The sequence below is a fragment of the Anas platyrhynchos genome, chromosome 14, assembly GCF_047663525.1.
Source record: "Anas platyrhynchos isolate ZD024472 breed Pekin duck chromosome 14, IASCAAS_PekinDuck_T2T, whole genome shotgun sequence".
Taxonomy (NCBI): Eukaryota; Metazoa; Chordata; class Aves; order Anseriformes; family Anatidae; genus Anas; species Anas platyrhynchos.
Genome location: NC_092600.1, coordinates 9,905,821 through 9,917,100, shown reverse-complemented (window position 1 = coordinate 9,917,100; position 11,280 = coordinate 9,905,821). Strand labels below are relative to the sequence as shown.

The 11,280-nt window shown below is 45.9% G+C and overlaps 2 protein-coding genes across 4 annotated transcripts in view; one reads left to right on the top strand and one right to left on the bottom strand.

Annotated features, from left to right (window-relative positions):
* The first annotated feature begins 2,330 nt into the window (after window positions 1-2,330).
* SFXN1 (sideroflexin 1) overlaps window positions 2,331-11,280 on the top strand; it is a 43,479-nt gene continuing 34,529 nt past the window's right edge. The window contains exon 1 of the mRNA XM_038186239.2: window positions 2,331-2,419. The gene's annotated coding sequence lies outside the window, so the exon portion shown is untranslated. The remainder of the gene's footprint in view (window positions 2,420-11,280) is intronic.
* DRD1 (dopamine receptor D1) lies at window positions 4,592-9,247 on the bottom strand. Of its 3 annotated transcripts, none has more exons than XM_072044635.1 (2): window positions 9,108-9,247; window positions 4,592-8,642 (listed from the first exon to the last, which is right to left on the bottom strand). In XM_072044635.1, the coding sequence occupies exon 2, from the start codon at window positions 7,021-7,023 to the stop codon at window positions 5,668-5,670; it is 1,356 nt and encodes a 451-aa protein (XP_071900736.1). In that variant the 5' UTR covers window positions 7,024-8,642; window positions 9,108-9,247; the 3' UTR covers window positions 4,592-5,667.

Sequence of the window (11,280 nt, the reverse complement as noted above, 5' to 3'; positions counted from 1 at the left end):
CTGCTGGAGCAGGATCTGCTCATCAGGAGACACAAATCCTCAGCAAAGTCTAACAGAGCTGCAGGACAGCAAAGAGAACCTAACACAACCCTAGAAGAGCAAAGAGAACCGAAACTGAATGGTAAAATTTACATCTTGGAAATCATCACATAAATCATTACAAAAGACTTAGAAAACTAGAAAGCGAAAAATAAATAAATAATAGCACTTTCAAGTCTTTTTTTTTTTTTTTTAATTCAGAACACTTTTTGCTGAGCAATTTCAAAACACATTATATTTTAATAGCCTTCTGAATGCCTTTCTCAGGCACAGCCATTCTCCACCCCAACCAGCACTCAGCACAATGCAGGGGCCCACCTGCATTTCCAACAGGCTGTCGTCAGCTGCACTCCTCAGCTCGAGGTTGCATCGGAAGGACTGCTAACATTAAGGACCTACCAGTCCAATGGGTTTGTCCATTTAATGCATGGGATGCAACCCCAAATCATTTTCTGTGGTCTGCTTACATAACAGAGAGAGATGGCAATGTAAGTTCATCTCTTTTCACTTGAGATTTCTTTTTCCATATATCCTCTGAATCTACTAAATGAGAATATTATATGTTGTGTGTGTGTGTATGTCTGAAAGTAAAATTGTTAGTAGCAATACAGAGTGGCATCCAAATGAATTAGAAAGGGGTACCATCAGAAACTCCTTTATTAACAAAGAAAATAACATTAAAAACAGGCAAAAATGTTTTGGTGTCTGAAGCCATAATTGTCTCCCTCTGAAACTGAGGGAAATGTTGCAATGTTACTTTAGCACAGTGAAATGTTTGATTTCTCTGCTCACATCAGTGGAATAACCTAGGAAGCAAATTCTTCTTTCATTCTGTCTTTATGCAAGATTTCAGAGTGTTTCCTTTTCTAAGGGAAGTGTGAAATGAATAGGAATTTAATGATCTGAAAATAAAGGGGTGGGAGCATGAAAAACATTTGAACAATCTAATCATTTAATCCGAGTCATATTAAATGATTTCATTTTATTTTCAGTAGTTATCTTCTTTGTCATTATTTTCCAACTAAAGATCTAATTCAAGTTCTAAAACTGTAATCTGAAAAGTTAAGTAAATTAAAAAATTGTTTTTAAACAATGAAAAAGTCAAAATATCCTCGAATAATATTTTCAACCAACACCCAGTAACAGTTCCAGTTTTGTTGGACTGGAGATATTCAAACAGGAAAAAAATCCAACTGGTTTAAAGGGGCACATGCTGACATGATAAATAGAGGAGACCTGAGAGAAATAAATGTATGAGTTACCTGGCACAAAGCAAAGTGTAAGCAAGCTATACAAGTCCCCTACCACTCCTATTATTGCCAATTTCATTTCTTTCCAGGTCAAATCTCTTTGATCCCCATGTCGTCTTCCTGTGTGAAACCAGACAGACACCCCGACGCGAGGGGCAGCACGGAAGCAACGCAGTTGACTCCAGTCGCAGTATTTTGCTGTATTTGCTGTAGTGCAGCATAACAGGCAAGAACATATTATGTTATGTGCTTTCATCTTTTGGAAGTTATGGAATAGCCAGCATTGTTTTCCTTCTTCTTTAGGTTGCATTTGTTGTGTGGCCATGAGCGATATCACCGGGAACACTTGTGCTATCTTTATACTAACCAACAAAATATTTACTAGAATCATCTGTCTCTCGAGATACTAATCAAAGAAGTTATTTGAAATTTCAGTCAGATGGGTGCTTCTGAAAATTATTCATTTGAAAAAATCCCGGACTGGATCCCCACAACTACATTATTAGAACTGTACATCAGCAAAGGCATTTACTCTTCCATCCTCTTTTGTACGCTTTGTTAAGTCAGAGACCCAAATCAGCATGAAATGCTTGCCAAGGGAACGGAGAAATGTATTCAGATTTAATCTAGTGATTATGGTTCACTCGTTGCAAACAGCTCCTTCATCAAGGCCATCAGGTTAATTATTAACCTCTCCCATCTACAAATAGAAAAATACCTCCAGTCACGAGGAATCAATGCAGAAGGAGAAGGTTACGCCGGGTATGTGTATGAAACACCCACAGCCAGGCTCATTCCTCTGATCTGCCAAAACTCCAGCAAGTCTGCTGTTGCCTGCTGACACTGGGCAGGGAGAGCCCCAGCCCCAAAAATTGGCCAGAACCCAGTAAGGGGCCCTGAGCTGCCCCGAGCCTGGCATGGGGCTGGACCTCTCCAGCCCCAAGGTGTGCCCTGACCTTGATGTCCAGCAGAGCACTGGTTTCAAGCAGCTGGGGAGCAGGCACAGAGCAGGTAATAACTTCTGGGTAATTAAGTCAGGTTAGAGGCACATAAATAGAGCAGCAATTGGCAGGTATGTGCTGTTGGTCCTTCTAGCCACCACTGGCGCGGATCTCCAGGCTCTGCAGCAGGTAAGGGAAGCGTTTCTGGGTGCAGGCTGTGGGAAGAAAGCTGGGAGATGATTTTCGCTTGAGCTTTCTTCCTTGCAAAGAGTTATGAAGGCCAGTGGAGCCAAACAGGGTGGAAGAAGGGCTCTGGCAGCGGTGGGAAGAAAGGAGAGGATAGGTAAAGGGTGATGAGTGGGAAAGGCTGGAAAAGGAACGGGTAAATGGGAGTATGGTGGTAAATGGAGATCCAGGTGAGTTTGTGGTACTCTAAAATGTATCCAGAGGAAAGGAGTTAGAAGAAAAAATAAATAAATAGAAGGGGAGAGAGAAAACAATAAAATCAACTCAGAAGAGAGTCAGTCCCTCCTGCCCTGTCTTTAGCAGGGAGCCCATCATTTCGAAGGGAAGCTGTCAGGAGCAGGAGCGCTTCCCCACAACCTCCCCTCTGAAGCCAGGGCAGTCCTGGGACAGCCCCTGATCACACCACAGCAGCCACTTGTGTCGGGACATAAAACCACCCTGTATCAGCTAGTACAAAACCAGCATCTTGTTTTACATGCTCCCCTTAAACCATATTTTTGCTATTATATCAAAGTGCTCAGAGCTTTGAGAATAAAAGCTCCTGAAGGCAGATGCAATTAACAAAGCAACCACAAAACTTCATCTTTGGCCTGTGGATTTTTAAAGAACTAAAATAATTCCTCAAAGGCACATAAAGAAATCAGGCATCTGGACCACATGGGTGAATTTTCCCCGAGAAGCTAAGAAAGGCTGCATTTACTGACCAGGGACAGCACACAACTCCCTGGCATCAGTGCTGGGGAGGAAGAGCTGGGCATCGCTGCTGCCCCTGCACCAGCTCAGGTCCCTAGTGCTGAACCAGTCATGTTGGTAATGCCTGAGGCAGAAGAGACTACATTTTTTCTTTTTTTCTTCATTTCAAACTGAATTGGCTGACAAAGACAAAAGCAAAGTACCAGTCACTGTTAACAGAGTGACATTTCTGCACTTCAGCTGAGCCCTCCCCATCTCATCACTTCTGAAATGAGTCATTTGCTCCAAAAAAAAACAGGCACCAGTGGTAAGATTGTATTAGGCTTTGAAAAGTACTGCACAGCTTCAAAAGAAAGAAATTTCTTTTAAAAAGCAACATTAAAAGTATGCTATAAACCAAGTTCGCTATTCTGTTAAACGAAGGCAAAATCACTGAGATAAGAGTTACCAGTAAACCAAACATTACACATTCAAACCAGTTGCATTAAAACAGGACGAGTTTTTTTCCAAGCTGCATGCACTGCTTTCAAACCCTAGCTGAAAGCAAGGGCTGAGAGGTCTCTCAGCAGAGGGGACTTTTTCCTGCTTCTAATAAAAAATCCCATCTGCCTCACTGGTGTGTTCCTAAATAAGGGCAAATGGAAAAACAGGAACCATCCTTGCCTTTAACACGATCAATACAACTGCCAAAAACCAGCATGTATTTAATAAATGCAATGTGGATTGTTTTATTTGACCTTCTCTTCACAAAATAATTTTATTATATGTATGAAAGCAGCATACAGGCAATAAAATTATGAAAACATTCACAATACATAAATACACAGACCTGATGCAGGATGTATAGAGTTCATTAGAATTAATTTTTTTTTTCCTCTCAGTTCTCTTTTCCTGACAACACATTTTTTGATATATGTTATGAAAAGTTTCTTCGGAGGGTATTTGCGCCCATTCAGAAAACAAATCGCTCTCTTTGAATGCTGCTGAATATTAACACCCAGCGGTCCTGTTGCTAATGTTCACTGATTGCTTTTGGCATTACAAAGGGAAAGCAGCAGGGGTAGGACAATGGAAAAGTAGCAGTTTTTGAACTGAACATTGGCAACTCTGGTTTGGAGCTCACAGGATGTTTTTGAGGTGGGGACTGCAGTTCCATCCATAGTTAGAAACATCTTAATCCCAAATGGAAATGAGGCACTATTCCTTATTGAACAGACTGTTGGCATGGTAATTACTAAAATGTAATGTCCTCCCAGCTTCCAAAGTAAAGCACTAGGTACCTCACTTTTTAACTCTGACTGATACAGGAGCAGACAGACAGCATGATCCTGGTGTTGCTGCAGTAATACAGATGATAATGAGGTCTGGCATGTTTCCTACCATTGTAACCAACCGTGTTTGTTCAGAAAAGATATCCAAGACTTGAAATAAGAAAAGTCTGAGAAAGCTGTTTATATTACATAAATACAAAACATTATATACTAAGAATTGTTATCTAAGAAGCTTTTCTTCTCAAATTGGATTCTTCTTAAGGTTGTAGTCATATTTAAGGTATTTACAGATCCACAAACTTGACATTCTAGCAAAGTCTTTGTAACATGAAACTTTTTTAAAAATAAATAGCAGCAATTTCTTTTATTTCTATAAGGGAAGAGAATTCACAACTCAGTCAACGCTGGTCCTATCTTTTGAAAGAAATCCCACTTAAAAACAAAAGGCCATAAACAAACAAACTCCACGCCACATCAGTTTTGTTGATTCCTTCATCTCTTGCTGAGTTTCTCAGCCTTCCTTCATACCCTCACTGTCTCTCCAGGCTACCGGAGCTTTTAATAAAGTGCTGACTGGTTGACTGGCCAAAATGCAGTTATGACACTCCAAAAATATCCCATTATTTAGACATCTTAAATAACATAAATAAAGCTAGGTCTCTTATGACATATGAAAAATATCAATTTAAAACAATAAATAAATAAAACTGGTATCAACATATTACCTCCCAAAGCTTTAAAAATAACCATTCTCATTATAAGGCTCAATTATTTTTTAGAAATAATTTTAAGAAGGCCTCTACCTACCTTTACAATCCCTCAGCCTTAAATTAGGACCTGTTAACACCCACTATCACAAAACACAGCAATCTTTTAACTTCTAGTAAACATTAATCTTTAAATACTTAACATTTATCTTTTCCCTCATTTCAAACTAGAAATTGGCTTCTCTAGGTGTAGAGGAGAAATATTTTCTTTATTACTGCCCTGTATCCAAATTCCTATATATTCCTCAGCATGAAGAGTACGGATGAACATCCTTTTTTTTAACCAATTTTCAGTATCTTTTGCTGTTTAGTGTTTTAAATATTAAATTTGCTTTCAATGCCGGGAAAAATAATTCTGGGCTTTGTGTAAATGTGTATTTCTCCCTAGAGCTTAGTTTTTTTAAAAAAAAAAGATTATTACAATGCACACTATTGGGTCTTGCTGGGTTAACCTTACTGCTCAGGTTTTATGCTGCCCATTTTGTGTAATGGGATTGATCTTTTCCAAAGAAACATCAGCTTCATAATCCAAGATACCCGACAGTGCTGGAGACATTTTCTCCAAGGTCTTAGATAGTTCACCCTCTTCTTCCTTTTTTAGAGGTTCTTCTTCTGGACAGATGATTGCATGTGGAATCAGATAAACCAGATTAGACTCTTTGGGGCTGGATCCTTTGGGCTCATGTTGGCTTGAAAAAACAACTGCTCCATTGTTGTTAATACTAACAGTCTCTATAGCATTGCTGGACATAGGGCAGAGCCTGTAGCATCCTAGCAGGGTTGAAAATGCCTTGCGGAAATCAGCATTGAAGGCATAAATGATGGGGTTGAGGGAAGAATTAGCCCATCCAAACCAAACAAAAACATCAAAGGTGGTGGAGTTAATGCAGAAAGCTTCTGCTCCCTTGGACGGTTCGGTAGGCTCGCAGAAGGGAATCATGCAGTTCAACACGAAAAATGGCAACCAGCAGCACACAAACACCCCCATGATCACCGACAAAGTCTTTAAAACCTTCGTTTCCCTCTTGAAGGACATTTTGAAGTTGCTCTCTGGTTGCTGGCAGTCCATGCTGCTCCTATTGCCACTCGTGGTCTGGCAGTTCTTGGCATGCACTGCTGCCCTCTCCAAAGCTGAAATTCGTCGTATTTGCTTCTGGGCAATCCGGTATATCCTCGTGTAAGTTACTATCATGATGGCAACAGGTATGTAGAAGCTAATTAGAGAAGAGGAGATGGCATACATCCTGTTTAGGCTAGAATCACAGTTGTCCATGCTTACACCTTGTAAACTGGCGTTTAGGTCCAAAACACTTGTGGTGGTAGCCTTATGCCAGTTTAGCTGCACGGGGATGAAGGAAATCAGCACAGACAAAGTCCACGCCACACTGATCAAGATGAAGGCTGCCTTGGGGGTCATTTTCCTCTCGTACCTAAATGGGCTGGAGATGGCCCAGTATCTGTCCACACTAATGACACACAGATTTAAGATGGAGGCTGTCGAGCACATAATGTCAAAGGCCACCCAGATGTTGCAAAATGAACCAAAAGGCCAGAAACCAGCAATCTCGGCCACAGCTTTCCAAGGCATGACCAAAACCGCCACTAAGAGATCTGACACAGCCAAGGAGATGACAAAGAAGTTGGTCACCTTGGACCTCAGGTGGCGAAACCTAATGACGGCTGCACAGACCAGCGTGTTTCCCAGCAGCGTGGAGAGGATCAGCAGCGAGAGGAAGCAGCCCGTGAGAATCCGAAAGGAAGAGTCCCTTTCCACAAGCAACCCTTCCCCGTCCATAGTGGTGTCGTTCCAAGTCATAGTTTCTCCTGAGGGGAAATCATATCATGACTTTGATGACGACATCAGCTCCTTTCCTTGCAAAGACATCAGACATCCACTAATTACTCGTCACCAAACGGACCAAAGATCCTTTCTTATGGTCCCCACACCCCCGGATGGGCTTCATCCACTTTGGATCTCCCTGAATGACATTGAAAGCTCTACAAGCAAGAACTGAAAATGCACAAGTACAGTCAGCTCCACAGACCAGTTTTTAAGCAATCCCTTCAGAAACACGTTGCACCACCCCAGCATGAAGTAGCCTAATTCAGACTGATCACCTGCAAATGTTCTGCTGCTGTCCTCTACAAATATACCCCACAGACAGGAAAGCAATCACTTTTCCATGCTTGCACATATCCCACTTAAATAGGCTATCGATCGAGTGTTTCCAGCGTCCATTGCACTAGCCCTTCATATTTACTGATGCGTACTATACAAGGTGCTTGTTCTCTACTTTGGTCCCCTGAATTTCTCACTGCTGAAACACTCCATTCCTTCCTCCTCAGCACGCTCCTGTTACAAAATCCATCAGTCCTCTGTTTCTGGGCAGCGTCAGCGAGCAATTCTTCACTTTGTTCCAAACCGGTCAAGTTTTACACTTCCAGAGACAAAGAAAATAAACATACAGTAGGTGTGTTTTAAAGATTTTCAGTAAGAAGCAGCTCAGGTTATTTAGTTTTATTTAAATGAGAAATTCTGGCTCCTACCTTTCACCTCTGATTCTCTGTTTGCTCTGGGATGCAGAGCCGTCTCTCCTCCTCATTTAGTTTTGGAATTGCATAGCAAATCTGACACACAAAACCAACCCAGTAACGCTGCATCGCATCAGGTGCCTGCGTGTGTTTTTCCCTGAAAGTGCAAATTGGCAGGGGAGAAGTAAAACCAGGAGCTGCCGAAGTGGGACCACCAGAAGTTAGTTTTCCAGCCAGCAGCAGGTCTGCGCTGTCGGGCAGTGTGTGACGGACCCCACCAGCGTGTGTCCAGCTACCTCCAGCCCATGGCCACTGCTGATCACTTGGCAAACGTGGGTGGCCGGGTCAGTCCCCGTCGCACTTTGTACATCCCGCAGAAGTGGCGCATTGGGGCGATTCATCCCAGGCAAAAGGCACGGTATTCCCAGCACTGGCAAGAGCCGAGTAGCAGTTCTCTCTTCTGTCGTTCCCTGGAGGGAGAAAGAAGGGCGAGAGGAGGAGGAAGGACCTGAGTGAGCTCCTCTGTGCCACAACGCGGGGTGCGAAGCCGGTGGTGCCCGATGTGGGTTCCTCTTGAAGCAGGGACAAGTGGCTTTAGCACTTCTCCGCCAGGTTACAGCTCTCCATAGCCACCACGGAATAATCCCACCTCCTGCTCAGAGGGGCTGCGCTCCAGGGGTCGGGGCCGGCTTCAGCATCCTCTTCCTTTTAATAAGAGGGCAGGTGAAGGCAGCTCTTCATGCTCTCCCGCAGCCTGCCCCGGGCCGAGCATCTCCGGGGCCGGGGACTTCTCCTCCGTCCCGCTGCGAGGGGGGTCCCGGCGGCAAGGGCTTTCTTCTGCCGGGGGCAGGGCTCGGCAGCATCGCCCCTCCGGGAAAGCTCTGTCCTCCCGGCGTCTCCTTCCTGAAGGATTAAGACAAGGGAAAGACAGGCATGGAGGAATGCAGAGGGCAAAAAGCAGCCACCCCCCCCTTCTCCTCCTCTCACATCTTCGGCCGGCCGCAGCTTCCCCCCTGGGCTGCCTCTCCCCGATTTTTCTGCCTTCCCGGGGCATAACCAAGCAAAGCTGGGCTACGAGAGAGGATGCCCGGGAGTTTAAGGCACACGGGGACAACTTTGCCCTGTCCTGAGCTCCGCCGAGCCCCGGCACCCACTGGGTGCTGCGTGCTGCCCCGAGCCGGCCGCGTTCAAGTCATTGATGCGAAAAGTCAGCACCGGCACCCAACTTCTGCCCGGGGGATGCTCGCAGCGGCTCAGGATGCCGGCTGCAGCCTGGGGCACCCACAGCTTCCCCGACCGACACCGGCACCCCCGGGGCACGCTCGGGACATTTTCCCCGGGACAAACGGGGTCGGGGTCGGTACTCACCGGCGGGGGGGAGGTCGGGTCGGGTCTGGCCGGGCTGGCAGCGGGCGGGCAGCAGCCGGGGCAGCGCTCCCCCTGCGCTCCCCTCCGCTCCCCTCCGCTCCGCTCCGCGCCGCCTCCCCGCCGCCCGCCGCAGCCCCGCGCCCCCGCGGCTCCCGGCGCAGCCGCGGCCACCGGGCTCCCTCTCCTGGGCGACCGTGGCCCCGCGCCCCACCGCCGGGCAGCCCCAGGAGGGGGGCACCGCCGCCGGGATGCTCTCTGTGTGCCCCCTTGCCCCCCACAAAGTCCCCAAAGCCTCCCCGGTTCCGCAGGGAGAGGGACCCCGGGGGATGCGGGGACCGGGACACAGCGCCCAGGGATGGAGAGCGACCCCCTGGGGACTCTCGGTGGAGCTTCTCCGGTAGGGCCGGGGCTCAAAGCCAAAAAATCGGCTTGGCTAGCCCGGGGCAGCCGCTAGACGGGAACCCCGAGGCCGCCGTCGGGCAAGGAGCGGGTGCGGTGAACCCGGCGCTGTGGGCACCGCTGGAGGGGCTGAGAAGGAGGCAACAAACTTCAGTTCCTAGGGGCATCCCTGTCCCTGCTTACGGGATAAAATCCTCCCTGCAGGGAAGGAACAAGGAGAAAAACCTCAAGCTCAGTTGCCCGAGGGTGCTCAGGTGCCTGAGGACCCGTACCCTGAGCGATTTGTCCCGGGTCAGGCGAGGGGACAGCAGAGGGACGAGTGGCTCCGGCCCTTGGGACCTGCCGGGAGCCCCAGGGCTGGCACCCCACGGGCAGGGGCTGAGTCCCGGCCTCCGGCTGAGGGAGTAAACTCGGGTCAAGCAACCGCACTCCTTGCCCACAGAAATCTCAGACCACTCTCTTCGGGCAGTGTTTGCTTCTATGCAAAAAAATATCATGCAGGTCCTGTAGCAAGCCCTGGAAACAGAGCAGCTCCATCCCAAACCCTTCTTAATACAAAAGGTGTTTTTCTTTCTTACCTTAGCCACAACAGCCAACGAAGGAAGATGAATGTGTTGATTTACAAGTTCCTGCCTTGGTATAATAATCTCACTTCCAAACGAAAAATCAGAAAATGAAGATAAAAAGCATCATGGGGGGGTTAAATTCTCCTGGAAGAACAAAAATAAGCTCACTAAGTTGTCAAGATGCATTTCCTGGGGTTCAGCATTACTGAAGTTGCTTATGTGCCATCTATAATTTTCCATAATGTCAGTTAAAGCAGATACAGTGCTAAACTAACCTTGACTAGCTAGCTAAAATACTTGTTTTCCCTTCCCCTCTCTCTTTCTCTCATTTTTAATTGCTTCTCAGCAAGTTCTCATTCCCCCATCTTATTATCCTGTCCTTTAATCATCATTGATCCCCAGAGGAAAGTGAAAATAGACAAGGAATGAATTCTGTGCTGTTTGGTAATTGAGATATCTAATGAAACTCATTCTGAATTTTGTTTTTATATTTTCAAGATTTTTCTCTCTTTTTTTTTTCTTTTTCTCCTTGAAGCACAACACAGGTGAGATTTACTGAACGATTCTTGTCTTTTGAAAACGTAGCACACTCCTGCCTCTCAATAGAAACCCTAGGCTGAGGGGAACATTGCCTGCATAAGAAGTCGCTGAGCACATCTACTTCTATTTGTAAGAACTTCAAGAGGCTCCCCCAGAGCGGCTTTCTACCACAGCCACCTTAGATTATTCCAAGAGAAATCACAGAAACTGCAGAGCACCCAAACAGCACAATCTTCCAGGCATGCAGGAGGGGAACGCTGAGGTGCATATTGCAGAGAAGGGAGAAGTTCCCTCTCAGTGATCTGTTTATTGAGTCAGGTGAACTCTTCTGTTGGCTTTTGCTAGGAAATAGATTTTCCTGGGGAAAAAGCTGAATTCAGCATCGGGAGGTCTAATGCTGTTGATATGTGTGAGGGTTAAAGATTTCATCTGATGACATAAAAAAAATGTCTATGAGCTTCCCATAAGAATCTCACTTTCTTCATTTGTCTGGCAGTTCAGAATCTGTTTCAGCTGCCAGAGCATCTCTCCTATCGTATCCCTAAATTCCTGTGATCATTTTGTGGATGAAAATTGGGTGTGGCTCAGCTGAGACCATACCAGTGCAGCAAAGCCCCTTAAACAGCAGTGCAGCTTTCAAACACTCACACTTCATGGAGGGCTCCCTG

What these genes read in the sequence shown, in the direction of transcription:
- DRD1 (XM_072044636.1), bottom strand. Translation starts at nt 7,868, where the DNA reads ATGCAGCGTTACTGGGTTGGTTTTGTGTGTCAGATTTGCTATGCAATT. An exon ending in AGAGCAAACAGAGAATCAGA is followed by an intron (nt 7,038 to 7,762) that starts GGTGAAAGGTAG and finishes GATATGATTTCC; the next exon opens with CCTCAGGAGAAACTATGACT.